At 53.6% G+C, this 27,310-nt stretch overlaps 12 protein-coding genes across 12 annotated transcripts; 6 read left to right on the forward strand and 6 right to left on the reverse strand.

The window, feature by feature from the left end:
* Positions 1–579: 579 nt before the first annotated feature.
* On the forward strand, positions 580–2,848 carry BBK36DRAFT_1188236 (ureidoglycolate hydrolase; the record flags this gene model as incomplete). Its single annotated transcript, XM_024896565.1, has 5 exons — positions 580–1,352; positions 1,549–1,569; positions 1,701–1,827; positions 1,923–2,166; positions 2,230–2,848. 5 exons carry the CDS (start codon positions 580–582, stop codon positions 2,841–2,843), a joined length of 1,779 nt encoding a protein of 592 aa, XP_024753046.1. The 3' UTR covers positions 2,844–2,848.
* A 426-nt stretch (positions 2,849–3,274) lies between these two features.
* BBK36DRAFT_1165969 (40s ribosomal protein L44e) lies at positions 3,275–4,347 on the reverse strand (the record flags this gene model as incomplete). Its single annotated transcript, XM_024894845.1, has 3 exons — positions 3,275–3,314; positions 3,374–3,651; positions 4,342–4,347. The coding sequence occupies 3 exons, from the start codon at positions 4,345–4,347 to the stop codon at positions 3,275–3,277; spliced, it is 324 nt and encodes a 107-aa protein (XP_024753047.1).
* A 138-nt stretch (positions 4,348–4,485) lies between these two features.
* BBK36DRAFT_1188248 (hypothetical protein) lies at positions 4,486–5,525 on the forward strand (the record flags this gene model as incomplete). Its single annotated transcript, XM_024896566.1, has 4 exons — positions 4,486–4,879; positions 4,933–5,075; positions 5,135–5,373; positions 5,423–5,525. The coding sequence occupies 4 exons, from the start codon at positions 4,486–4,488 to the stop codon at positions 5,523–5,525; spliced, it is 879 nt and encodes a 292-aa protein (XP_024753048.1).
* A 718-nt stretch (positions 5,526–6,243) lies between these two features.
* On the reverse strand, positions 6,244–6,834 carry BBK36DRAFT_1156294 (hypothetical protein; the record flags this gene model as incomplete). Its single annotated transcript, XM_024893910.1, has 2 exons — positions 6,244–6,254; positions 6,324–6,834. The coding sequence occupies 2 exons, from the start codon at positions 6,832–6,834 to the stop codon at positions 6,244–6,246; spliced, it is 522 nt and encodes a 173-aa protein (XP_024753049.1).
* A 504-nt stretch (positions 6,835–7,338) lies between these two features.
* BBK36DRAFT_1111084 (multi protein bridging factor-like protein) lies at positions 7,339–7,879 on the reverse strand (the record flags this gene model as incomplete). Its single annotated transcript, XM_024889666.1, has 2 exons — positions 7,339–7,641; positions 7,715–7,879. 2 exons carry the CDS (start codon positions 7,877–7,879, stop codon positions 7,339–7,341), a joined length of 468 nt encoding a protein of 155 aa, XP_024753050.1.
* Positions 7,880–11,045: 3,166 nt separating this feature from the next.
* On the forward strand, positions 11,046–11,638 carry BBK36DRAFT_1188265 (hypothetical protein; the record flags this gene model as incomplete). The annotated part of the gene is made up of 3 exons (XM_024896567.1): positions 11,046–11,170; positions 11,280–11,488; positions 11,558–11,638. Exons 1-3 carry the CDS (start codon positions 11,050–11,052, stop codon positions 11,636–11,638), a joined length of 411 nt encoding a protein of 136 aa, XP_024753051.1. The 5' UTR covers positions 11,046–11,049.
* Positions 11,639–12,223: 585 nt separating this feature from the next.
* On the reverse strand, positions 12,224–12,934 carry BBK36DRAFT_1156297 (hypothetical protein; the record flags this gene model as incomplete). Its single annotated transcript, XM_024893911.1, has 1 exon — positions 12,224–12,934. The coding sequence occupies one exon, from the start codon at positions 12,932–12,934 to the stop codon at positions 12,224–12,226; it is 711 nt and encodes a 236-aa protein (XP_024753052.1).
* A 645-nt stretch (positions 12,935–13,579) lies between these two features.
* On the reverse strand, positions 13,580–14,967 carry BBK36DRAFT_1110850 (hypothetical protein; the record flags this gene model as incomplete). The annotated part of the gene is made up of 3 exons (XM_024889637.1): positions 13,580–14,166; positions 14,266–14,352; positions 14,421–14,967. The coding sequence occupies 3 exons, from the start codon at positions 14,965–14,967 to the stop codon at positions 13,580–13,582; spliced, it is 1,221 nt and encodes a 406-aa protein (XP_024753053.1).
* A 562-nt stretch (positions 14,968–15,529) lies between these two features.
* BBK36DRAFT_1111056 (alpha/beta knot) lies at positions 15,530–16,681 on the reverse strand (the record flags this gene model as incomplete). Its single annotated transcript, XM_024889659.1, has 1 exon — positions 15,530–16,681. The coding sequence occupies one exon, from the start codon at positions 16,679–16,681 to the stop codon at positions 15,530–15,532; it is 1,152 nt and encodes a 383-aa protein (XP_024753054.1).
* Positions 16,682–18,940: 2,259 nt separating this feature from the next.
* On the forward strand, positions 18,941–24,117 carry BBK36DRAFT_1134312 (hypothetical protein; the record flags this gene model as incomplete). Its single annotated transcript, XM_024892263.1, is given in 13 exon segments — positions 18,941–18,982; positions 19,031–20,513; positions 20,553–20,596; positions 20,636–20,761; positions 20,795–20,866; positions 20,903–21,049; positions 21,114–22,739; positions 22,803–22,944; positions 23,044–23,686; positions 23,699–23,722; positions 23,755–23,827; positions 23,874–23,894; positions 23,929–24,117. The coding sequence occupies 9 exon segments, from the start codon at positions 18,941–18,943 to the stop codon at positions 23,646–23,648; spliced, it is 4,287 nt and encodes a 1,428-aa protein (XP_024753055.1). The 3' UTR covers positions 23,649–23,686; positions 23,699–23,722; positions 23,755–23,827; positions 23,874–23,894; positions 23,929–24,117.
* Positions 24,118–24,312: 195 nt separating this feature from the next.
* Positions 24,313–25,774, forward strand: BBK36DRAFT_1188303 (hypothetical protein; the record flags this gene model as incomplete). Its single annotated transcript, XM_024896568.1, has 3 exons — positions 24,313–24,954; positions 25,193–25,559; positions 25,629–25,774. The coding sequence occupies 3 exons, from the start codon at positions 24,313–24,315 to the stop codon at positions 25,772–25,774; spliced, it is 1,155 nt and encodes a 384-aa protein (XP_024753056.1).
* A 677-nt stretch (positions 25,775–26,451) lies between these two features.
* On the forward strand, positions 26,452–27,009 carry BBK36DRAFT_1156301 (hypothetical protein; the record flags this gene model as incomplete). Its single annotated transcript, XM_024893912.1, has 1 exon — positions 26,452–27,009. One exon carries the CDS (start codon positions 26,452–26,454, stop codon positions 27,007–27,009), a length of 558 nt encoding a protein of 185 aa, XP_024753057.1.
* Between the last annotated feature and the right edge of the window lie 301 nt (positions 27,010–27,310).

Here is a 27,310-nt window from a genome sequence, read left to right on the forward strand (position 1 = left end):
TAGTTTTGTGCTTGAAAGAATTTTGCATGAGTGCACATCATCTGCTGAAGCTTGAAGCTCAACGCGGCACCATCACGAGTACCTACGGAGGACGAACCACTTGGGAAATACGGCGCATTACCAAGGCAAGCTTTGACAGGTTTCAGCAAATTGATAGCGATTGCCCTTCTCTAATGAAAGCAACAAGCAATTCTAATTCAAAAGACGGACTATTCGTCTTGAGTCACCAAAAGTGCAGATACTGTTGGTAAGGTAGGTGAGGTGTCGGTCCTCGTTAAGCAGACGCCGAGTTTCTTCGGGCCCGGCCGGCACCGGAGTTCACCGCCAAGCTTCCGGAATAGTGATGACACGATAAGCATTGAGAAAGAGATGCAATGCATTCCAATCCATCTTCTCGTTTCTCCCACTTCGATGAACTGCTCTCCCTAGGAATCATCTTCTCTAGTTTTCGATCATCACCGGCGACATAAAGTAGTGTTGCGCCACTCACAACTGAACTCGATCCGTCCTCATCTCAGCCACAACCATCAACCTCCTCCCCTCTCTCCCACGACAAATCCCCCAACTCAGCCCAACACAATGGCAATCCAGATCCCCATCGGCGCTCTCGACATTCAAATCACCGCCGAGCGCCTAACCCAAGAAGCCTTCTCCCCCTTTGGAGACGTCATCTCCAATCCGCGACCCGACGTCCACCCCTCGTCATTCGACGCCCACGCCTCCACGCTCCCGCCCAACGCCTTCTCCGCCAACCAAGGCTCCGCCATCCAATATCGCAATGTCAGCCGCCTCAAGAATCTCTACGACCAGGCTCCCAGCGGTAAGGGCGAGCCCATCATGAGCATATTCGTCTGCGCAGCAAGAGGCGGCGCCGCCGACAGTTCTTCATCATCATCATCCTCATCATCTTCATCGTCATCACCCTCGGCGGGAGGAAACACATTCACAGTGCGCCACCTCGAGCGCCACCCCTTCACCGCACAAACATTCACCCCCATCAAATCCACCGCATCAACATACCTCGTCATCGTCGCCCCCAGCCTCCCGCCCGGAAGCCCCCAGGACAAAGACCTCCCCGTCCCCTCCTCCGGCGACGACGGGCTACCCGGGAGAGGCCTTCCGGATCTCCGGCGCCTCCGCGCCTTCATCGCCACGGACAGCCAGGCCGTGACCTACGGCGCGGGGACCTGGCACTCGCCCATGGTGGTGCTGGGGCAGGCCGGGACGAGGCTGGACTTTGTGGTGTCGCAGTTTGCGAGCGGCGTCGCCATCGAGGACTGCCAGCTCCTGGAATTCGTTTCAGAGGGCAGCGCCGAGCCTCGCATTCGGGTGAAGATTCCGCTTACAGACTGGTCGGTCAAATTATAGGGCTTTTTCATTTTCACGATATGCGCTTCCTTGTCACTCCCTGTTCCATAACCCCAATCTAAATCTGTAGACCGGAGATTATCTTGATATTCGGCCGTTTCGTATTTCACCGTCACAGCCTCAAAATAATATCCATCAGCCCGTGAATTCTGATATCGCGAAACCTCATTGGCCGCTTAGTCATCTCACATGTGTCGTCTTGTGTGAGCCGAAGCGGGGAGTTGCATGTTCTTGTGAGATCCAAGGGCGCAACATGTCTAGATAAAGGTGAGAGTACCAATCGAGTAGATGTTAAAGAAATTCTCAGGTTTATGTGCTTCTTTCGACTCTAGAGACATCATGGGAAGCACAATGTATTCCACCAACGCCCAAAACAAGCTCGAAGACCTCTCCGGCATCGTCTTGAAACCAGGCGAGAACCCCTACGAGGCCTTCATCCAAGCATGCGATAACAAGCCCGTCAGTGTTCACACATCCCAGATCCCATGCTCGATTCCCATCTTTCCCAAAAAAATTCGTGTAGTCCAAAGATGCTAAGTCTGCCCCATTTGTAGGAACAAATCCAAGCTCTGTATCACGCTCACCGCACCAAACGCAACGGCCTCCAGAAGGAAAAGTTCCTTTCCCCAGATTACAAGGAGCTCGTCATCGACCAGTACCTCCTCCGTCTCGAGAACCCCAGCATCGAGCCCGGCTTCCGCGATGAGCGGAACTGCCTCGTGGTTTGGGCTCGTCCTCCGAACCACGTCATTGAGCTGGCTGCAAAGATCCAAGCACTTCTCCAACAAGCTTCACCAAGTGCTGTCTCCCCATCTTAGAACAACGGCTCATCAAAAGAGTCGCTAACATGATCTCGCCTAGAAATCTGGCTCATGCCCACCCACAGGATGCACCTGACAACCCTCGAAATCACCTTCTCCAAAACCCCCGAGGAGATCGGGTCCCTCGTCTCCATCATCCGCCCAGCCGCTCCCTCCATCGCCTCGTACACCCACACCCACCGCTCTCGTCTCGTCAAGCCCATGGTCTCATACGACCTCTCCGCCTTCGCCCTCTCGTTTCTCCCCGCTTGCGGCGAGCCTCCTCTCTCTCCGGCCCCGGTTGCTCCCGATGTGCCCGTCCATGGACCTGTTACCCAGGGCGATGACTACACGTATCATCACCTTCGACGGGACATTTTTGACAAGGTGAGGGAGGCTGGAGTGGAAGTCGGGTCGCGGTATCAGGTTCCTAGTGCGCATATTACGCTGGGAAGATACTTGACTGACGAGGACCATGATACTCCTGAGAAGAGGGAGAGGTGGGTTAAGGCTATTGATGACATCAATGCTTGGCTGGAGAGTGAAGTATGGGACCAGAAGGATGCCCAGTTTATTGGTGAGTGGGTTGTTGGACAGGAAAAGGGGCTGGATGTGCGAAATGGCGCGCTGTGGTATGGAGGTGGCCGAACCATTGTGCTTGGTGAGGGCTTCTAGTTGAGAGAGATAGGCCATGATTCTTGAGTCTAGACAGACGGCATAGATCATAGACAAGCAACAGACATAGAGACAGCAGCAACTTCGTGTGTACATGCTCTTTGAGCGAGTTGGTATTCGGCTTCTTCCATGCCAGCTAGTCTGAGCCCTCCTTCATGAAGTGAAAAGTTGCCCAGCAAAGAGACACCAGGCCCATCGTGGATTGGAATCTTGTCCCCGGGTTGGCCGTGCTTTCTTCCCACCCTAACAACTGTGACCAGTACCAAGAAAAAAGCGTCTGAATTGCGGTCATGAAGAAATCTTTTTTATTCGTTTCCTATGAGCCGCTGTCCCCTAAACAAGGACCAGTAACCCCCCCTTCGCCAAGTTCCATGATGCCCGTATGCCGCAAGGAGAAGCATAAGAATTGGTAATACCGGAAAACAACGCATTTAGAACACCAGAGCCGCACCCTTCGTCTTCTTGTCACCACTGTAGCCGCAGTCAGTATCCGCTTCCTGTCTCGCGTCGTGTCGCCGGCGTCCACATACCCCAGTTCGAAGTGCTTGCATCGCTTCAGGGCCAGCTGCAACTTGGTCTTGCACTTGACGCACTCCAACCGCAGCACGACCTTCTTGGTGGTCTTGGCCTTCTTGTGGAAGACGGGCTTGGTCTGACCACCATAACCGCTCTGCTTTCTGTCGTAACGTCGCTTACCCTGGGCGAACAGGGAGGCCTTGCCAGCCTTGTACTGGGTGACCTTGTGCTGGGTGTGCTTGCGGCACTCCTTGCCCTTGCAGTAGGTGTTACGGGTCTTGGGAATGTTGACCTATAATCCGAGAGAGAGAGAAATGGTCAGCCATCTGATGGTTCGCGGGTTGAACGATGTTGAATGGGTGCGAGGTCGAAGCGGTCGTGTCGTCCAGCACAGAGAGGCAGTCTTTGTCGATTTCGATCCCATCAATTTCTCCAACCCCAAGCAGCTAAACAGTTTCGCATTTTCACGATCGCATAACTGATGTTGTCGAGAATTCTTGATGTAGCGACAGCGTTCCGCCCTTCTTCAGCCCTCTTCCACCCACAGAGATCCGATGCCCGAGGGAAAACTGCCGGTTCTTAATCGCAAAGACTGCCATTCGTGCGGACGCCGAAAACATTCGAGAATATCGCGTTGTTGGAGTCGAGTGTAAAGGAGATTGATTGACTGAGCATCAGTGAGAGTCGCAGCCGGAAAGGAACGTACCATTTTGACGACGGTGTGCGGTGTCGTTACTTGGGTTGTTTGGTGATGCAAAGTTCCCAGAGGTAAAGCGAAATTTGGGAGAGTTTGGTGATTTCTCGCTTTGTGGGCGATAGGGTCAACGCTATGCCTGATTGGGGCTTCGATAACCAGTGTGGCTTGCTTCGGTGAGTCAGGATTTCTGCCTCGTTTGTTGGGCCGCAAGAATTCCGCACCAGCCACTCACTCGCTGCTCGGTGTGGCGCATGCCGCCCCCCTTGTCGGGACCCCACCACGGACAGCCATTGGAGCTGGGAAGGCCAGTTAATGTCAAGGTACGGAAGTTGGTGATGCTACTCCTTGTTGCTGCTGTGATTCTCTCTTCAAGACAACAGATTTCCTAACACCTCCAGAGTCGCCAGTCGCCAGCCTCCAGTCGCCAAAATGGATCCCTACTCCGCGGAAGGCGAATTGATCAACATCCACACCCACTTCTACCAGTCACAATACCAGCAGGTCATCGACTTCGACACATCATCCTTCTCCGCCGAGAACGCCGTGCCCGCGCGAGTGCTGAAGCTGCGAGCCCGCCTCGCCCTTGGACAAGCCGAAGATGTTCTCGCAGAAGTGCAGGGCGAGACCGTCCCCGATCTAGAAGCCGTCGGCGCGCTGGCCGAATACAACCTGGGCAAGACGGACGCGGCGCTGAAGACGATTGAGAAGCTGGCGGCATCTGCAGGCGACAATGTCACTGTCCAGGTCGTTGGCGGCACGGTCCTGCAGGCGGCTGGCAAGTCCGAGGAGGCGCTTGCGCTGCTGTCCAAGCACCAAGGAAGCTGTGAGGCTTGTTAACACATCACCGTGTCGGCTACGAGACTGACGCTTTATTAGTGGACGCCGTCGCGCTCATTGTTCAGATTCACCTGCAACAGAACCGAACCGACCTCGCTCTGAAAGAAGTCACCGCCGCGCGGAGATGGGCGCAGGATAGTCTCCTGGTGAACCTGGCCGAGGCATGGGTTGGGGCTCGAGTGGTAAGAGAGATGGCAGATTGGCAGGCAGGGTGATAAGCATGCTAAATCCAATGTTACAGGGCGGCGAGAAATATCAACAAGCGTTCTACGTCTATGAGGAGCTTGCCCAGGGCTCTTCGACCTTTTCAGTACAGAGCCTCATCGCACAGGCTGTGTGCGAGATACACCTGGGCCGCCTTGAGGAAGCCCAATCCGCTCTGGAGCAGGCTCTGCAGAAGGATCCTACAAACGCAGAAGGAATTGCCAACTTGGTAGTGCTGAATTCCATTGCAGGAAACAACAGCGAGGAGCTTCTCGAGTACGCATTTGTCTCTGTCCCCACGATAATCCAGGCTAACAGTATTTAGATCACTAAAGAAGGTGAACCCTCATCACCAACTGGTGCTGGATCTGGAAGAGAAGAGCAGTCTGTTCGACAAGGCTGCCGCAAAGTACAGCGCCAAGGCGTGATCATAGACGAGTACCAGATTATGCAACGAATGATTATCACGATGGGCAATACCTCCAGTTATGGATGCCCGATATCCCAGTCACGGCGATTGGCGAAGGGGGAGCTCGCAGGCCAATTCACCGTCAAACAAACAAGTTCTTGAGTTGGGACAAAAGCGTGAAGTCGCTCCCCACCGAGAGACGACGATTGATAATTATAAGACTGCCTGAGGCGGCCACAACTACCATTGCCGAATTTTTATTACAGTGGCCGCATTTTTAGACAGAAAATGGTAAATAGTATTAATACAGCGACTTGAAGCTCAAACTCTTGATATGTGCGACGGCCGCTCCAGCCTCTACCCTATGTTTTCCACTGAAAGTTCCAAGGTCAAGATGCGCATCCAGAATACGTCTGTCTAGCTTATAATATCCTTCCTTACTTCTAATTCTGAATTCTGAAAAGAAGTATTCGCTTCCTCAGCCTCCTGCGAAAATCCGATTTCGCGTTCCCATATATGCATCCCGCCTACCCTATTCAACCTACTCCAATTCTTCATCCGAGATATAGAGCTGCAGGCGGACATTTGTCTAAAATGCCATCACTTCTTCAAGATCTCGTTGAAAAAGATGCACCTCTTCCGCCCGGCTACCGTCATAATTTCCAGCAACAGCCACAGTTTCCGGCCGTGTGTCGTGCACCAGCGCTGTATCTCGCCCACACCCAGATATCAAACCCTTACCAGAGAGCTGTAGATCCAAATATGAGCATGCACCTTTTACAGAAAGCACAACAATCCTCGAATCTCTGCAGCATACAGAAACTAACCTCAGTAGATGCATTTGCGTTTCCGCTTTCCAAACCATCTGCAACAGATTCTCCTCCATCCCTCCTCTGATCGTCCAAGCACCTCCCCAACGGAACCTCAGTATAGTACTTCTTATACTTGAGCAACGTCAAAGAATACTCCTCCACACCCTCCGCCCCAGGAATCGTATGCCTGCTCAGCAACGACGAGTTCGATCCCGCAGACGATATCGTCGCAACGGAGTGAACCGACTTCAAGTCGTCCCTCGAGGTGTCGGCGTTGGTGGCTGCGGACTCGAGCCAGGCTACGATGGATCGCACTGAGCGGCCGTCCTTCGTCGTTGTTGTTCTGGATGTTGGTGTGTTGTGAGTGGTGCTGCTTGGCAGACGGGTGGGTGAGATGCGCTGGCCGATGTTGGAGGAGAAGCTGCTGGGCAGGCCCTTTAGTTCTTTCTTTCGGTTGATGACGCTTTCGTCGGTGTGGTGAGATTTATCATCGCCTTCGATGTCGTCTGCCGCCATTTTCGCATCTCGTGCACTGAACGATGACATTTCATATGGTAGTGAGAGAAAATCAAACCGAGCGTGCTTTAGTGAATTTCGTTTGGGGAGATGATCATGCAGATGACTTTTGCACGCAGCTGCGAGACAAGTGGCACGGATTCAGAGTCAAAGTGAAGCAAAAATGAGCATGCAGGCAAACTGGCGTTTGTCCACCGTTCTTGGATTCTATTTCCTTGTTCATACCACGTTAAACGCCGTAAATCCTGCACAAACCGGAACAAAAAAACATTCCGAATCTCTGCTATACACGCAGGAATACCACCAGATCCCATCTAGATATATCGAAACGGTTTTGTACTCCCCATGTATCGCCGAACGCGCGCATCGCTTGCGCAATCATGGCCACAGCCGCCAGGGCGAGAGCCGCGTTAACTTCGTCGCACCCTTTGCCCAAACTGCACATTGCATGCTTCCCGTCTCTTCCTTAATCCTCATAAGTGATCGCCGTCAGAAGGGCATCATTTATTTCTTCTTGGGGCCCAGGCGCGGGGCGCCAATGTTGGCACCCCGCAGCTTGACGTTGAGCACCCGCTCCATCTTGGAGAGGATGTTCTGGTCGGGCGCGGCAGTACCGCGCTCGTATGAGGCGACGGTGGCGGCGGTCTCGCCAATCTTCTTGCCCAGCTCGGCCTGGGTCATGGTGGGCTCGAACTTCTGGCGGCCCTGCTCAATGGCCTTTCCGACTTCCTTGCCGACCGTCTTGGGCTTGATGATGTCGTCGGAGCGGTCGACCTTTGTGAGACGCTGACCCTCGGTACCACCCACCTGAGAAGATTCTGATGTCAGCTTTCAAATTCGCTCATGGTTGGGCATCAATATTTGACGGGCGCTGACATACCGAGTTGGCAGTGGAGTACTTCTTCTCTGTGGCGATGGCAGCACCGGCTCGCTGGGCGGCGTTCAGCGCACTCTTTCCTCGGATGACGGTCTCGCGGTCCGAAGCACCAGGACCGCGAACACGGCTTCCAATCTTGGTGGTGGTATCCCAGTCGAGGTTAGACATGATGATGACGTGGTGTTTTTGCTGTGTCTGATGTGCGAAAGCGGTCAGAAATGACGCTGACAGAAGTCGAGATTGGCGCGTGGGGATGGAGAGAAGCGGTTTTGTTTGGAGCGTCGGACGCTGGCAGTTGGATATATGAAGCAGAGAGAGGGAGGAAGTGACAAACAGGTGCGTCAGAGACGGAATGGTTATATAGCAGCAGTGCAAAGTATTCGGCGTTAGTAAGACACTGTATTATGGTCGGAGGCAAGGGCGAGAATAAGAATTCTAAAGGCTGGCAATCTGACTCAATCGGCAAGCCAGATTTAGTCGTCGGCGCCTCCGTGGGGCGTCGCATCGCCGCTCATGGAATGTGCTAGAGTTCCCCAGCTTACCTAAGTCAGCGAAGGTGTCCGATTGGCTCAGTGGATGCAGATGACTAAGCATGTTTGTGACCAATTGTCTGTCTGTCTCGAGATTCACCAACAATGGGGATGAGGCACCTTGATGGCCATCACTGAATCTTTGAGGGGGGATTTCCTCTCTGTGACGTTGAGCAGATCTCTCTAATCTTTCTCTCTCCTGCATACCTGTCATAGAGGAATCTGTGCGACCACAGTCATACTCCATCGTCTTTGTCCAGACTCTGCTTCGATATCTACCCAGAGCCAAGCACGTATACCTGCAATATCTCGTCGCAAACCACTGCACTATGGCTGGCTACCGACCCCGATCTGGATGTTCTGTCGCTGATTGGACTCCTCGGAGACAGAAGATGATTGCTTGTATCACCGTTTGCCGTCTTCCGGCATCTTGTGACACGCCATCTAACTGATCGCCACCATCCTGATCTGGCTTGCCTTCAGCCGGAGCCACTCACTCGCCAATGCCAGTTCGCTACGAGGGTATCGCTATGGCATTGGCTATAGCTGCTCGTCTGAGAGCTGATAAAATCGCTGACCGCCTGAATATGCCGATTACACAGTGACGGCGGACAACTGGGCATGTCGTGCAGAGTTGACCAGCTCGGATGTTGCGTGACATAGCAGACAACGTGGCATGGTTCCTCATACCACACCGTTACCCGCTACATCTCCTGCTATCAGGGTCAGAAACCTCTTGGAAACAATAACCGTCTATCGTCTAGCAAGCTCTACCATACCGGCGAGAGACTTCTTCGAAACTAACGCGGAAGCTTCTGACCTCGACAAACGCCCAATGCCGTTCTGCCTCTGTGATTCTGGACACTGATCGCTTGGCTGCCTTCTGATGGCATGGCACTTTCTCCTTTCAAGATGGATTCATTGGACAAGCCTAATTTGCACCTCTTTATGGTGCCAAACAGAGTCTCACTGCCTACTCATCGTTGCGAAGAGATTTCCTTACTCTGGTCGTCGTGACTGGTCACTCGTCTGGAGCTACACCCTCCATACTGATCTGAGGCAATCAGAGATATTTCTTGCAGACTTCTGCTGATGATGAAAGATTCAGGATCCAATTACCGCCAATGTTCCCGAATATGTCAAACAATTGTCCAACCTGGGGCCAAATGGACCTCCAGAGATGAACGAATGAACATTATGAATGTTCGCCTCGTCAAAAAGCGACGAGTCGACAGGAAACGATCATGAATATGCAACCTTCACACACCCATTATCAATTGTCTATGATTTGCTTGGCCTCAAGGCCCATTGGGCCGACTCAGAAATGCTCTTAGGACGATTCCAAGTACCATCGCCTCTGGGTGAGCCGATGGTTATGCATTGCGTTTCGAGCCAATCCATCGGCTACAATGTCGACCGCCAGGAGCTATACGCCCGACAACTTGGGCGGTTTCAGCTGGGCCATGGACGAGCGTCCGGAGCATTTGGAGGTGAAACCCATGGATGCAATCCGCTTGCAGCGCTCCGTGAAGGCAACCCGGTCGGCATTGCTATGCTGATGGTGTTCCCCTCGGGCACTCTTAGCGCCGCATGGAAGGATTTGGATGCAGCACTCTCGCAAAAGATCAACTGCTCATTCGCGCACCCAAGGGTTGCAAGCTGACGCTACAGGACTGTTTAAACAGCGAGGAGAATTGTCCAGCTCCGTGTCATTTGCGGATGCTACTGACTGCTCAGATGGCCCCCCCTCTTTGCCTCCCTCTTTAGCCATGAACAATTCTTCTTTCTCTTCCTATCTCGGTAGATGCGGTCGGAAGTGTGGTGTACAGCTCCCAGTATGTTTCCTATCTTGCTGCGAAGCATAGAACGTCAACGAGACTGACAATTATTAGCAAGGATCATGTCACAGTCCCGCAGAAATGATTTGAGTTTCTGATTGCCGGAAACCCATGAGCGTCAGCAAACTACTACACGAGTTGCCGCACATGCCCCTCGACGCAAAGCACCCGGATCCCGATACGGCAGCAATCCAACTGGGCAAAATTCGGCATTGGGGAGAGCTTCCGTCGTATCGGCCGGGGCGGGCCCGTCCCCCATGATGCCTCCTGCAGCCCATTCCAAATTCTTTCTCTTACTGCTCGACATGCTTGCCCCGTCGATTAGCCCGGAGCCACTTTTCCGCCCCAGCTCAAGCTCCAATGACAAATAGTCGAGGCCAATAGCGAGAGCTCTGCGGCAATGAGACAGGGAATTAGCGTCTTGATACTACTTCTCTGCCCTGATGTTACTCGCAATGCGAAGCTTTCCATGAGACGAAGGAGAGGAGTCTTGAATTCGGACGATCGGACGAGCTGACGACATGGGCCGGAATACTTCGTCTACTATCTATCGTTCTCCCGGGACGAGTTTTTGAAGAATATGGCGCTCGACTGAGGATATAAAGAGCTGTCGATTCCTCTCTTCCCCAAGAGATTGACATCTGAAATCTTACCAGACTCGAAGCGACAAGCTCCGCATCCCAACAACTTCCAGCGAAATCCCACGTCATCGCCGCCGCCGTGGCCCTCGTCCAACCCCGCCAAAGCTGAAATTCCGTCTCTGGTACGCTCCAATCTTTGTGTTACCCCGCCAATCCCGTCCCATCTGCACGCATGAAGCTCCAGTAGCTGTCTTCATATAAGAAAGAAGCTGCATCCTATCCTTCCATCACCTTCGCAGAATCTGCAATTCTTCTCTCCTAAACTTGTGTCAACTCTCTAACTGCAGTCCTACCTCTATAGAAGCAACAACACCACCACCTCAGTCATCATGCCTCTCACCGGACACTGCCTCTGCAAGGCCGTCACCTACAAGGCCGACGTTGACGCCCCCATCATCACCGGCTACGACCACTGCGACGACTGCCAGCGCCAGTCCGGCTCAACCTACTGTATGCATACACCTCCCAGCCCCCCTTGCGATGGCGAATCCCTGCTCCTCAGCCTCGATTGTTCCCAAAGTCTCTGGAATTAGACTAATCAAACCAACCTTCCTTGCAGCTCTCGTCGCCGTCGTCCCCAAGGCCTCCCTCACCATCAACGGCCCCGTCAAGAAGTGGACCGGCACCGCCGCCTCCGGAAACGCTGTCCACCGCCTCTTCTGCTCCGAGTGCGGCTCTCCCATCGCCCACGACCCCGATGGTGCTCCTGATATCATTGCCCTCAAGGCCGGAACCCTCGACACCGAGATCAAGAAGAAGCTGAAGCCTGTCAGTCGCCTCACCCACCTGCCTCAAGATTACCTTCAAGAAATTTTATATCTAATCCGTTCTATATAGGACACCGAAATCTGGACCGCTGGCAAGCTGCCTTTCTGCCAGGAGAAGCTCGCCAACGCTTTCGAGTTTATGCCACAGTAAATGACAGCGGAGAGGAGGAGGATAATGTGTAAATAATGCTCAGGCCATGCTGGCTTAAAGAATAAATGATATCAAGTATTTTTCGTGTATCGATCGCGGTCTCGCATCATCAATGGAGTTGTCAGCATTGGACGACTATTCGCCGCTCAACTTCTCGACGAAAGGATAATTCTCTTGAACAAACGTCAATTCCGCAACATCGTGGACTCAATGACGTGCCTTGGTTGTGCTTCAGCTAGCCGCTCACGCAACGCCAAATAAGGATAAAAGAACAGTGAAATGGTATTGGAGCTTGCATACAAACACACAAGGGAGCACAACTCCAAGTTCAAGACGGTCTCGAAGACATTCATGCTGCAAAACAAGGGAAAGGTTGGGACAGCAATCAAAGTCGCATGCATCACACGAGGAAAAAAAAAAATGGAGTTCATCACGGCACTCATCGCGCAGCAAAAAGGGCAAAGTTTGGTGGGAACTTGAGGTTGTATTAATACTTTTTGGCTAATGATACTCGCGGAAACCACTCCTCCTCTCCCCAAGCCCCTACCAGGATCTCAACCACTCGCCCATGCCAACTCATTTCCATCACAGCAAGCCCAAGATGATGCCGCCGGCAAAGACCAAAGCCATCCCAGATCTCGAGAACGACGAGACGGCAGCAGATCGGTCGTGGGCAACGTCGACGACTGGGGACTCGTGCAGCAAATCGTTGGAAACGGTCGACTCGGATGTCGGCGAAGCGGTCGGAACAGTGGCAGCATCCTCATCACTGGACTTCTGAAGCCCGGATGGTGAAGGGCCGGCACCAGTGGCGCTCACGCTCACAGTGGCGGGGGGAACGACCTGGTTGGGATCAGAAACGGTGATGGTAATGATGGAGGGAGTGGGAGCGGTCGGTACCGGAGCGTCCTGACCAGGAATAGCCAGTCGGCGGTCGTCATCATCGCAGGCAATCTCTCGAATCACGGCGAAGATTCTGCGCCAGAGGTCTCGGACTTCGCGGCCGAAGCCGTGGTCCAACAGGCACCGCTGGCAGTCGAGGAAATCATCGAGGCCGTCTCCGCCGCAGACGCACTCGGAGCGCGCAGAAAGGTAGGCGGCAGAGAATCGTCGGTCATCGTCGAACTGGCATGTGTTGTCGCGGAAGATGATCTCAACGCAGGGGAAATCCTCGAAATCGTCGTCATCGCTGAAGAGCACCTCGCTGAGGGTCTTGCCACGGAGGTCGGAAGAAGCAGAGGCGACGGACATGAAAGCCGCGGCGGCAGCGAGAACGGTGGTAGCGAGGAACTTCATGGTGAATGTGGGTGACGGTTGAAGCTGTGGTGTGCGTTGGATGTGAAGATGATGTGGCCTCCAAAAAGAAAACAGGAAAATAATGTATGTGAGCAAAGAAGCTGAGCGATGAATGAATGCTGCGATGGACGAGGTGGAAAAGATGAAGACGAGATTCGGGGGAGACGAGGGCTTTATATACCCAGAGGGTCGTCTGGCTCCTTCCTCGTCCTGGAACAGAGTCTGGCGTCCTTCCCTCGCGGAGGAGAGGCAGTTGAGAAGTTGCGTCCTCGTCGGCGAGGTTCCGGCGGAAAGAAGCTCGCAACGAGGGAAGCTGCCGGGGAATGGAGGAAGCCGCCAGTCCACGGAGGAAGCAGGAGCTGCGTCTCGACCCGTCGATGGAGGAAGCAGTCTCTGAGCTGCTGGGCATGGAAGGTACTTGGTCGTGATCATGTCGCCATTCATGATGTGAGTCTTCTGTGCGTCTATATAGGTGAGTCGGTATTACATGAAACAGTCATCCCGCCATTTTGCCAGCACATCGTTGGCTCATGAAGTCATCACGGGCATGAAAGCAAGAGAAAAAGAAATCCAGTATGCGTCTCCCGCGCTCAACGCCGCAAGCACTCATCTTCGTCCGTTTCGTCGGACCTGGTAACTCCTCCCCTACCACATGTTGCCCGAAAGAAGGAAGAGAGCTCCAGCGAAGCTTCCCAGCGCCAGCCAATGGCTGCAGCGCGATGATCCGGCAGCTGCGCTCTTGTTCGGGGCCTCGGGCTCTGGCTGCTGCTTCTGCAACGAGGCGGTCTGGGATGCTGAGGAGGTGAAGCAGCTCGCAGTGCCGCACTTGTATCCGCTGGGACAGCATCCGGCAACCGCTCCTGCGTCCTTTCCGCAGAGGAACCAGCCGCTGGCACACTCGTCCGAAGCAGTCGCGGTCGGCACGTCGCCTGCCGGCACAACGACAGTCACTCCATGAGAGACGATGGTGGTCGACGGCGCCGGGCAGGAGGAAGTCTGGCAATCGCGGTCGGTGCGGCAGCAGCCACCTCCATGAGTGGCCAGGCAGCCGTAGAAGCCGGTGGGGCAGCCGGTCTGGGTCTCGCCCGATAGAGTCGTAGTTCGGGGAGGCGCCGAGGAGGTGGAGGAGAAGGCAGTGGAGGAGACCGAAGACGAAGACGAAGACGAGACCGAGGCGGAAGTGGAAGTCACGTCCGTGGGCCGCCATGGCGGTGCTCCAGTGGCACCAGAACCTGTGGCAGTTACTGTCAGTGTCTGTGTGTGGCTGGAGGAGGGACAGGAGTGTCGGCGATGGTCAGGATCACGATCACAGGTAATTGGCTACTGCTTACCTGTAGGGGCGGTCGATTGCACTTCGGAGACGCTCGAAGCCGGTGCTGTCGGCGTCGGCATGCCGCTTGCTGAAGCGCTTGGGACGCCTGTGTCTTCTCGTGAGCATCAAGATCGCAGCTGACGGACGCTGGGTATAGCCTCTATCTTCACTTACATCCTATGCCCAAGCAGACATATCCAGGGATACAGCAGCCGCCGCCAAGATCCGCAGGGCAGCTCACGGCAGTCGAAGGACAATTGCCGATTCCTCCTCCGCATGTGGCTCCGTCAGGGCAGCACGCAACCTGTCCAGCATCTGAACTCGACACATCGGTGCAGTATGTCCCGTCCGGACAGCACTTGTTATCTGCGCCAATGCTGGAACAGCTCTCCATTCCACTGGGGCATGCTGCTCGGTTCTGAAGAATTCCCAGCACATTTGCGGCGCGTCGGAACAGATTCTCTTCCGAGTTGTGAAAATGGTTCGAGAAGGCAGGGCGAAAGCGCTCCGTGGAGTTGATGGAGGAATCTTCGTCGTCGCCGTCGAGCCACAGATTCGCGGCTTCGTAAGGGGCCAATGGAGGGAGTGGTTCGAAGGCGAGGTGGTCGGGAAACAGCTTTTCGTTTGGATTGGGCAGCTGCTTCTTGATGGCCGTAGCCAGCGGTTGCTCTGCTGCCACCTCTGACACGAGAGCGAGGAGAGCTGCTGGTAGGAGAAGCATTCTGTGGAGGGTTGTCATCGCGGGGCGGTCAGCGCCTGTGAGAGGATCGGAAGCTCGCAATACCGATGAACTTTTATCATGCAGATACTGGAGATGCAACAGTTGAGGTAAGGTAACAGGAATACACAGACAACTGCGATTTTTCTCCTGGCCACCCTCAAACAAGCTAATCCTGCATGCAAGTCATCCGTGAGCTGGCGATGCTAGCCAGGACTAAACAAGTTTGAATACAAACAAGCTGGTGGCTGGGGTAACCAACTTTAGCCTGCACCCCTGTGGGCCACCGTCTGAGCCGCATATGACTTACAACACTCACTAGGATTACTGCAAGATGGTATCAATGAACCTACGATGGTATTGTAATCATTTGCTAGCTATGGAAGGTCAATCAAATGAATTTTCATCTGCAGCTCAGATTTTTCTTTGGGTGAAGCGCATGTAGCTCTGCAGAGGGCGCAAAGACTCGGTGATCTAAGTCGCTGTATGAAGTACCTCGTAATCTTACACATCGCCGTATCAGGTTCCAAGTTATTATACATTTCATATACAATCGTTAAATCGTTCAGAATAATGTCTCCTTCCCGTCTTGACCGTCTTCCTTTTCAGTCGCAGATTTGGTCTCGGTTGAAGCCTCCTCCTCAAGCTTTGGCGCCGTCTGCTTCACAATAGGCGGTGCCCTCACAAAGGCATGGCACAGCAAGCCAGCAGCGACGCTGACATTCAGACTATCCACGCAGCTGTTGCCCACAAAGTACGGCACCGAAAGCTCGTAATCGGCTGCCACTTTGATGGGCTTGGACAGGCCATGGCCTTCATTCCCCAGAACCAGTATGGACGGATGCTTCGTCAGAGGCTGTTCTGCCTCAACCGTCGCCGTCGAAATGAACTTGTCGCCGTGTCTCTGGGCCAGCTTGGGGTCGGGCGGCGCTACGGCGGCATATGTCTTCCAGCCATGCTTCCGAGACTCCTCTATAAAGCTGACAGGCGAGTCGACGCTGAAAATGGTGATTTCCTCCACGGCACCGGCGGCCGACTTGAGCACGACCGGAGTGAGCGTGGATGAGCTGCGATTCGTGATACCCACTGCATCGACGCCAAAATAGCTGGCTGTTCGAAGGATGCCTCCAAGATTGCCAGGATCCAAGATCTCATTGAGTAAAAGGACAAAGGGTTTCGGCGCGTTGTTGTTCTTGCGCGGGATAAACGTGTCTTGTCCATTGATGGCTTCTTCCTCTCTTGACTGGTGGTCTAGTTCCACGTGAAAGCCCAGCTTTCCTAGCGTTTCTTCGAGCCTCCCAAGCGACTTCACCGGCAGCCGAGGTAGGGGCGATGTCTCTAGCACGAAGCCATTGTGTGGTCGGCCCATGCTCATTTTGTCCATCAACCGCTGGTCCTCGTTCGGTATGATCTCAATTGGAACACCTCGTCTCTCTGCTAGCCTCGTGATGATAGCATTGTCCTTGGAGTCTTTTCGGTTCTCGCCTCCGTAAATAAAGAGTTTGTATAGTTTTCGCCTTCCTTGTTCGAGTGCTGCTTTTACCACGGACTTGCCGTAGAGGAACTGAGATGCGGCGGTCGTGTATTTGATGTTCATAGCCATCATCTGATTTCTCCGTTCGCGAGGCTCTGCCGTTTCCACCTCATCGTAGACATCGTCTCTGCGACCAATAGGGCGCTCACCTGAGCGACCGAAAGACTGTCTTGGTCTGTCCATCTCGCCTTGGAAATCGTCTCTGCGATTAGAAGTACGCTCAGATGAACGCCCCCCAGGATAGCGAGATCTTTCCGAACGCTCTTCCGTAAATTGAGATTCTCGGAGATCATCTCTGCGATCATCTCTGCGACTAAAAGTACGCTCAGATGAACGCCCTCCAGGATGACGAGATCTTTCCGAACGCTCTTCCGTAAACTGAGAATCTCGGAAATCATCTCTGCGGCTCGAAGTACGATCAAAGGAGCGCCCTGTAGAATGGCGAGGCCTTTCTGAACGCTCTTCAGCAAACTGAGAAGTTTCCGTCCTGCGCCGGGGCCGGGTTTCCAGTCTCTGATAAGGGAGTGGGCGTACCGGCTCTTTCACAAGAGAAGCAGCCTGCTCTTTGAAAGCTCCATGCTTGAGCTGATACACCAGGCTCCTCTTCCCGTAGCTCGAGTCTGGATTGAGGAAGCGTTTACGCCTTGTCTCTTTGCCGGATTCCTCCTCCTCCTCCTTGCGACCAAGCTTCTTGCGCAGCTTCTGCTGTTGGCGAGGTGATGAAGCGCCATCAAGCGCTCTTCGAGTCAGTCCATCATTTCTGCCCCGGCCTTGTGACTCCCGGCCTCTGTCCTCATCTCCATACTGGACTCTCTCAGATCGCCGGACGCCTCTGTGAATTGCCGAGAGGGTAGCAGGTCGTTTTATTTGTAAAGGATAGACACCTGGCCTATTCAGGCTATTGCATAGCTGGCGAGACAAGCCATTGGCTCTCAGTAGTCCAAGAGATGTCATGCCTGGAAAGAGAGCACTTGGTTGATGCTCATCAAATTCTTCAACAAGAGACGATCTTACCGGCACTTATTATTAGAACTTCAGTTCGCCTGCAGGCGTTCCAGATTATTTGTTCTGCCGGATCTGGCGGGGTCTCTACAGGGGTCTCTCAAAGGCGGTGAGTGATGCAACGGTTCTTAGCGCACAAGGAATCTTCACTGTCAACTCGGGATACTTGCCCAATGTATGGAAATGCCCTGCAAGCCGAAGTACCTCAGGAATGATGACTAAACGATTTCCTTCACATGCTACTAAGCCTATCTCAGCACTATTTTCAACGCGTTCCGAACAGACGACTTATTCGGTCAGATATGGGCCGCGTTCAGAGGCCGACAAGTGAATGCGACACAGAGTGCGCCCAAGTCGATATTCCACGAATATCTCACGATTGCCTCCTCTATGGCACTGACTTTGTGTCTAATAGCTTCTGCTGATGCGTCTCGATAGCGTTGGGACGCTGGATCTGACGAGGTGCGGCTCCCATCGTCCGCTTTAGGGGCAGCTTATCGCGAGCTGTCGCATCAACTCCCTGTTGCCACAGAAGAGCCTGTGCTGACCAGAAGAATGCAGATGGATGAGATGAGCATCTTTGAAGGCATCGGTGAACCGGGCGACGAGAATCTCGACAATGGCATGCCCTCGCTAAACCTCGCCTTCTCCGACATGAACGACCTCGGCGACCTGGCCGATCTTGCTCTGTTACAAGCAGCGATACACGGAGAAGGGAACTTGGACGGAGACGAAACCGACGATGTTGTCGCAGAAAGGAAGGCCGATGCAGAGAGAGAAGCAGATGCTAAGGATGAGGAGGATGCAGAGGGAGGCGTAGACGCTGAGGGAGAAGAGGCAGACGCAGGCCTCGACTCAGAGGTAGCCGATGTTAAGATCGAGGATACCGACGAAGAGCTTCTACAAATCGGCACGCAAGCGACACCCGAAGGCTCGACTCCGATCGACTCCGATATTGATATGTTACAAGACGAGGTGCTAGCGATTCCGCCGACGGTGCGATTCGAAGTTGCAATCCCAGCTCTCTCTGAGGAGGAGAAGAGCGAATACTCGACGGTATATAGCACTGTCGTCGAGTATGTGACGGGTATTTCTGATCTTGCCCAAGATGTGCAACAGTACGACGTTGAATTCACTGATGGAAGAGTCGAATCGGTACGTCCCCGAGCAACTCTGCACATGCACACTCGCACAAGCCTTTGTCCCTGCACCCCAATTGCTCCAAGCTCTTTGATCGAGAAGCTCTCCAGCTGGCGGCATCATCTTCTCGATTTTTCGCGGATCATCGTATCACCTTGGTTTAGGGCATCACTTTCTTCTCACCTGAGGCTCCTCGGGGCCAATGTTAGCCGTTATAAAAAAAAGTCACCGCTCCCCTCGCACAGCAGCTACCCTTTCCCACATTTTTTCTCCTCTGCCCAATAGACCCTTGCCCGCCACATGATTATCCGCATGCTCTTGCATCTCTCTTTTCCATTGCTAGTATATTTTTGATTCGTCCGTTATGGGCTCATATTAACTCGATTGAAGCTCGATCTCGCCGGTCTCGTTCAGTACATCAACGGCGAAGAGGCACTCCTCCAATACCAAGAGACGCTGAACATGGCGGGCGGCGACCGCAAGCGAAAACATGCCCCCGACGAGGAATGGGAGCCCGAGGCGAACACCATCATCGTTGATGCCGGAGATCTGGACGACGAGGATGATGACATAATCCTAGATCGCAAGCGTCCATCACGTCCGAGTCGCGTCTTACGCTCGCGTGAGGCTAGTCGCCTTCCGAGCTACGCTGGCGGATCCATTGTTTCTGAGGGCGAAGACGACGATGCCCTGACCGAGACCAGCCAACCGGCGCGACGGCTGCGGAAGCGGACATCAACGCAGCTGAGGCTCACCAGCATGTCTTTCAAAACGAGTGTCGTGGACCAGGAGCAGGATGAGTTGGCGCTGGAGTCTCGCCAGTCATCCGAGGACGACAATTTCCTGCCCGTGGTGTCTGACCTGGCGCTGAAAAAGGGCCGCCCCTCACGAGCCGTGCAGCGCTCTCGTCGGCTGAAGAAGCAGAAAGAAGAGAGCGCCAAACAAGCACGCAGGAGGTCGGGAGATTCCGATATAGAATTCGAGCAGCCTCGACGATCCGCAAGGTCTACGCGCAATCGCACGAATATGCAGGACGACGCCTTCATGGACGATGACGACTCATTCTACGTGGTTGACGACAAGCCGGCCGGCGCGCCCAAGGTCATCTCTGTCAGGGAGGTTTTCCAACCAGTCGCTCCAGACTCGGATTTTGGATCCGTGCATATGCAATCATGCCATACCTGTGGCGGCTCAAGGCAGCGTGGCCAGCTGCTCTATTGCCAAGGGTGTTGCCTGGCGTACCATAAGAACTGCATTGGGTATCGAAGCAATCGGGAGCATTTGGCAACCAAGGTGGGAGAAGACGACTTTGTGCTGCAATGCAGATTCTGCCTCAACATCTACTCCAAAAAAGACAGCAGTGCGCCCCGACACAGCGCCTGCCAGCAGTGCAAGAAAGACGGCCGATCCTGCGCCGCCTTTTCTCAGAAGAAGACGGCTCGCCAGGAGGAAAAGCTGCGCGCAGATAACGGCGGCATCGATCCTGTCACCCCAGTCTCGCCTGAGCTCATCAACAACTCCGACAATGTCCTTTTCCGCTGCTCAATGTGTCACCGTGGATGGCATGTAGAGCATCTGCCTTCCACTGGCACCGATGCGGTTGCGACGGACGTCAAGTCTGAACGCCTTAAAGAGTACTCGGTCGACTGGCGGTGCAACGATTGCAGCTCTGCCAAAGGCAAGATACATCGCCTGATAGCGTGGCGGCCGGTCCCACAACGAGACAATCACCCGGCTTACGGAGATGTAAGCGAAGACGACCGGGAGTATCTCATCAAATGGCAAGACATGTCATACAGACACTGCTCTTGGGCCCCTGGAGCTTGGGTATTTGGTGTCTCTTCCGGAGCCATGCGCACCTCCTTTGCCAAACGTGCGCTTGAGCAGGATCTCTTAAAATTCTCCATCGAAGAGGCTATTCCAGACGAGTATATCACCCCCGACATCATTTTCAAAGTCAAAATGGACAGGTCAAGTTCAATGGGCAAATCAAAGGCAGATGATCTTGCCAACATCTCCCAGGTCAAGAAGATCCTCGTCAAGTTCCATGGCCTCGGCTATGACGATGTCGTATGGGACTCTCCCCCGACCCCAGACAATGCCCGAGTCTACAGCGCCTTTGTGGAAGCGTACCGCGAGTACATTGAGGGCAAGCATTTCAAATCTGAATCTGCCAACAAGATGAAAGAACGCATCAGGTTGTACAAGTCTTCTCCGTTTGTAGAAGTAGACACGCAACCCTCTGGCCTCACCCGAGGAAAGCTCATGGGCTATCAGATAGAAGGTCTCAACTGGCTTCTGCAGAACTTTCACCAGAATCGAAGCATTGTTTTAGCGGACGAGATGGGGTTGGGCAAAACAGTTCAAGTCGTCGGTCTTGTAACCTCCCTTGTACTGGACGCGCCGAAGGTAAGCAACCTCATATGTCTCTTCTACTAGACGTGATTCCCTTTACTAATTCTTCTCTCCGAAGTGCTGGCCATTCCTTATCGTCGTACCCAATGCTACCTGTTCCAACTGGCGTCGAGAATTCAAGCAGTGGGCTCCAAGCGTCAGAGTGGTCGCCTATCATGGAGGCAAGGAACCTCAGGAACTCGCCTACAAGTACGAACTATTCCCCGACGGCTCTACAGACATGAAGGCTCAAGTGGTCATCATGTCGTATGACTCGGCGCAAGACCCAAGGACATCTGCCCTCTTCAAGTCCGTTAACTGGAAAGGACTGGTCGTTGACGAAGGTCAGCGACTAAAAAATGATCAAAACCTTCTATATACTGCTTTGAAGGCGATGAGGATACCATTTCGACTCTTGTTAACTGGCACGCCGCTGCAGAACAACAAGAGGGAGCTCTTCAACCTCTTGCAGTTCATTGACGAGAAGCAAAATGCAGAGAAGCTGGATGAGGAGTATGCAGTTCTGGACAAGGATAACCTTCCCAAGCTGCACGAGAAAATCCGTCCATACTTCCTGCGAAGGACAAAGCTCGGCGTCCTCAAGTTCCTTCCCCCTATGGCGCAGATCATCCTTCCTGTCACCATGACGGTCATTCAGGAGAAGCTGTCGAAGAGCATCATGGCGAAGAATCCCCAGCTCATTCGAGCTGTGTTTGCAAACAGCAAGATGAACGCCAAGGACCGCGGCAGCTTAAACAACATCCTGATGCAGCTGCGCAAATGCTTATGCCATCCTTTCATGTATTCCGAAGCGATCGAAGAGCGTCACCATGATCCAAAGGTAGTTCATCGCAACCTGGTAGAAGCGTCGGCCAAGCTTCTGTTGCTGGAGATCATGTTACCCAAGTTGAAGGAACGGGGTCACCGTGTCCTCATATTCAGTCAGTTTCTGCAGCAGCTTGACATTGTCGAGGACTTTCTTAATGGGATGGGCTACGGCTATCGTCGTCTGGACGGGTCCATCTCCAGTTTGGAGAAGCAGCGGCGTATCGACACCTTTAATGAGCCAGGTTCTGAGCTCTTTGCCTTCTTGTTGTCGACGAGGGCTGGTGGCGTTGGAATCAATTTGGCGACAGCAGACACTGTCATCATCATGGATCCCGATTTCAACCCTCACCAAGATATTCAGGCACTATCCCGTGCTCACCGAATTGGCCAAAAGAACAAGGTGTTGTGCTTCCAGCTCATGACCAAGGATTCGGTGGAGGAGCGAATTATGGAAATTGGGCGCAAGAAGATGGCGCTGGACCATGCGCTTATTGAGAGCATGGATGACGATGAACTCGAAGGGGCCGACTTGGAATCAATCCTGAAGCATGGTGCTCAAGCTTTGTTCGATGAGGGCTACCAAAAGACTGCCATCCACTATGACTCTGCCTCTGTGGACAAGCTTTTGGACCGCTCTCAGATGGAGAAATCTGCAGCTGTGGATGACAACTCTGCCGAAGGCCAGTTCACCTATGCCCGTGTATGGTCGAACGACAAGCTTGGATTTGAAGAGACGGCCGACCTCTCCGAGGAGCAGGCTCCGGAGCCTATTGGCTCCAGCGTCTGGGACCAGATTCTTGCTCAGAGAGAAGAAGAAGCCCGACGAGAAGCCGAGGCGAGCAAGGAAGTTCTCGGGCGCGGGGCGAGACGTCGGATGGTATGATACATTGACCTGTCGATACAGTACTCGGACTCTTTGCTAACAATTTGCTTGCTCTAGGCTGTCAACTATGGAGCAAAGGGCACTGATCCCTTTGCGGTGCTGGGCGACGTCGGTGGCGACTCTTCAGACTCCTCTGATGACTTTGAAATGGGTAACGCTCCTGAAGAGTCCGACGATGAGATGGACCCCTCGTCAACAGGTAAGCATGCAGAATAACCCCTGCGTCCATGTGAACCCTTAGAACGGATCGCTCCCAGAAGCAAGATTGCAAGGCGGCAAAGCTAACATTGAACCACAGTCGAAACAGCAGCCGAAGTACTAGCCATGAGAGAAGCCAAAAGAAAACAGCAGCATGGCATCGCGTTCCCCAAAGAGCAGACGCCCGGCTCAACCCCCAGCAACTCAACCCCAAAACCAACCCAAGCTGATCCGACCGCAACGGGACCGGCATGGAAAGCCGATGTGCCAACGGCCCGTAAAAGAGGCAGGCCTCCTAGGTCGACGCCGACTGCCAACGGAAATGCCGGAATGCCCACCGACGGGTCCCAAGCTCGATCCCGAGCGACACAACAGCAGCCTGGCCCTGCGTTGGTCTATAAGAAGGGCTTTGACAGTGCTAGTAGACGCCAGGAGACCCTTCAACACTACCAACAATACTTTAGCAACGGCGGTCGGCCACCGCCTCAAGCACATCCGCCAGCTCAGTACCCGTATCCACCGCCCGGCCAAGCACCGACCGGGTACGAGTATATCTCCTTCCTGACGTCTGAGGCGCAGATACGTCTCGCCTTGGACGTTGTTCATCATTCAAAGTACTCAACAGCGATGAAAGAGCGACACATAGCCGCTCTGTTCCACAGATTAGGTCAAGTGCACATGCAGAACGGGATTCGGCAGAGGTGAAATTTTTCCTGGCCCCCCTTTTTTTCCTTCAGTAATAGACACGGCGGAAAAGAGGAATAGATCATGACTTGACGACTCTCTTCATTTCCGGTCTTGAAAGCAAGAGCAAGGATACACTTTTTGATATTGACATAGCTTATTACATACATATGTATATAAAGACACACAGAGAGAGAGAAAGGGAGAGAGGATACTTGATAGGGTGGGCGGCCGGAATCCTGGAGAAATGGGAAAGACGTGGACAACGCATTAAGTTGCCCTGATCAAATGAATACAGACACTCCGACTTGCATAGCCAGCGGAGCAAATGCCAGCAGACACCGGAGATTTCTCTGCAACCAGCCGAGCTTTGACTCGATATCAAGCAGGGGGTAAGGCGACAAACGGACGAGGAACACAACCTTGACCGTTGGGCTTATGTCGGTGAGGCAGCAGCTTGACGTCTGATCCTACATGTAGTCCTCCATTCGCAGTTGATGTTGGCCTCCCATTTGCCACAGAGCTTCGCCTGTTCATCCCAGACGCTCACAACACTTCTCTCCTGCCTTTTCTTCTTATACCAACTAGACTTTTTGTTTGCAGTATCCCACAGCCTTTCCCATCTATACTCTCCAATTCTCCTGTCTTCAGTCCAACTTGCCGCCGTTTGCCTCGTTTCCCAACAATGGACCGTTCCTATGGACACGGCTCGAGGCCGGCAAGCATATCTTGCATGCCTTGGTCCCCCGAGCCACCAGCATTTCCAAGTCAGCTCCGGGACTGCTCCGCTGAGGCTGCGATTGAAAGGCAGATGGGATTGAACAACCACCATCACCCAACCTTCAGCGGCTACCTCATCCAGGGCTTCGGTCAGAACGGTCGAGATGCCATCGGACAGCAACTCGTGGCTTACCCAGTCTCTCAACAACAACAGCAGCAGCAACTGAGTTTCAGCACTGCTGCTCCTCCTTCACGAGGCCTCTCATCTCACAACTGGCGAATTCTCTGCCCCAACGGAAATGTGTTCACGCGGTCCCCCCCGTCTGGCCAGACAAGTGCAACAGCTCATGTCCCCTCAAGCATGGGACAAGCCGACAGAAGGGGAATCACTGCACCAGCAGGGCCTGGCGTTTTCAATGACGGGTATGCTTACTACTTGAATCGGGGCAACGGCGAGCTGACCAGACTCGTCCCGGCCGACATGCTGCCCGCGCTCAACGAGATCCCGCCGAGGGAGCCCGAGAGGCGCGGAATGGTGGTCTTGCCGCCGCTGCGAGGCGTCCCACCCAAGGGCATGGCGGATATGAGCCAGACCTTCACCGTCAAAGTAAGCTCAATTTCTCTATTCTTCGGAAAACATGAAAAAAGAGGGAGAAATCTCATCTGAAGGAGAGGGGAGAAGAGGGAAAGCTGAGACTCCCAGGCGTGCCAAATCCATGGGCCTCGGCACCCATCGGATCTCGTCCAGGTGAGTTTGCAGCTTCATCTCCCCTATCTTGACCACCACCTCGCCATCCATTACTCTCATCGCCCATGATGCCAAGAAAACTCACATCTTCCTCCAGAACCAAATCGACCGCATCGTCGCCACAAGCCCCTCGACATCAAAGAGGAACAAGGTATACTGCGACATGTGGATCCACGAGGGAAGATGCGCCTTCACCCAGACGGGCTGCAAGTTCAAGCACGAGATGCCCCTGGACGAAGCCTCGCAAAAGGCCCTCGGTCTCTTCCAGGGCCTGCCTGCCTGGTACAAGAAGCAACAAGAAGAGCTCAACGCGTGGGCAACGTCCCGTGAGAACTCGAGCTCGGAGACTTCGCCTACGGAGACGTCGTCTCCCGGCGGCGACTTTGCTTGGCAGAGCCGGAGGGCGGCGAGAATTTCCGCTTCGATGGATGCTTTGGGCACTATGGTGCCGGACCAGAAGCTTGGTGCGTACTCTACGATCTATCAACGGCCCTTGGCTTTTGCTATCATATTGACTCAAAGTGACTATCCAGAGTCCCACTCCTCTCAAGCGACGAAGAGCCGCATTGCTCAATTTGTTTGGGGTCCCATTGGGCCGCCTAATAAGCCGGCCACGGACAAGGACCCTTGGGGCAAGGGGAATGGAAGCAAAGTGTATGAGGTCGCGAGGCCGCAGTGAAACACTGTGCCCCGGGATTTCAAAGCGAGATCAATGAGGAAGAAGACTTATCACAGCATAGGTAGAGAGGGAATACTGGGTCATTGATATATGAGTTACTAGAGCTAGATGGCTTCACGGCGATTAGACGCGGGAGATATTATAGGACAATCTTGGGAGCAAATCAGATAGAAGAACGCCATGAGGAATTATCGTACGAGGATAGAGCTTTGAAGTCGGAGATGACCACTGAGAATAGAGTATTATGTCCGAACAAGCTTATTCGGGCAACCCTTTCGGTGTATTCTGAGCTGTGTAGAGCCACCCGGTTAGACGCCACAAACTCTGCCGAATCGCATGTAGGACATCTTCGAACAGCCAACAGGAGTTTAAAGGGATGACTGATGTGATGGACGGTGACTGGGCTGACTTACAGTTGATGTGACGACATTAAAAAGCCATAGAATACAGTTTGTTTGTCGAAACTGCCCCAGTGTAAGCTGATACAGAGCAGGAAATATTGATTACTATCAAATCGCCGTTGAAGGAAAACTCCGCCATACGGTTCAGGAGACATATCAAGGCAGATGCGGAGTAGTATATAGAGAACCATTGCCCGGTATGTCGCTCGGCTCTGGCAGAGATAACCCAGCGTTCATATCCAGATCCAAAGATCACTATTCATTGCTCCCTCTGCCATGAGTCCTGCAACTGAAGCGGCTTCCACCCCGGCCTCCAACGGCCTACCGGCTCTACGGCGAGTCATCACCGAGCACGACACAGATGGCAAGCCCATCATCAACAAGACACTCTCGCAGATTCCTCCGTATATCAGCCCTCCCGGCCTGCACCTCTGTCTCGGCTACTCTCTGGAGGAGTCTCCCGCCATCCTCGAGAACGACCAAGACCTGAAAGCATATCAAGACCGCCTCCCGCACAACGTCGACCTCAGCATCCACGGCGGCACCGTGCTGCGAATTGTGGATTTCCTGCCTGGGGTGGAGGCCCCAATGCACAGGACGGCAACGGTGGACTTTGGCGTCATGATGGAAGGCGAGGTGCAGCTGATTCTGGGCAGCGGCGAGACGACGGTGCTGAAGAGAGGGGACATCATTGTGCAACGGGGGACGATCCATGCCTGGAAGAACAACAGCACGACGGAACCTGCGAGGGGGTTCTTCGTCTTGATGGATGCCGAACTGCCGACGGTCAACGGGACGAAGCTGGTTGAGGAGATTCCCAGCCTGGAGCAGTGAGAAATCAGTAGACAGGTAGATGAGACATTGACAGCTCCATGGCTTGTTACTGGATCTACCTAACCATGTTCTATCAGCGGTAACCTGTGAAGCATCTCTCACTCCATGTCGACGGACGCAACACATGATGGAGTGCACGTTACGATGATGACTTCAGGGTCGGAAGCCCAAGTCGTTTTCGACTCTCCCGCTTCCGGACGAGACATTGCCACGCATTTGACATCTGCATCCATGAAGCAATGACTAGCAGTTGCTGGGATTGTTGTCTTGTTCCATGTTCGTCACCTCGCCTGCATGTAAA

The sequence above is a fragment of the Trichoderma citrinoviride genome (assembly GCF_003025115.1).
Source record: "Trichoderma citrinoviride strain TUCIM 6016 unplaced genomic scaffold BBK36scaffold_2, whole genome shotgun sequence".
Classification (NCBI taxonomy): domain Eukaryota; kingdom Fungi; phylum Ascomycota; class Sordariomycetes; order Hypocreales; family Hypocreaceae; genus Trichoderma; species Trichoderma citrinoviride.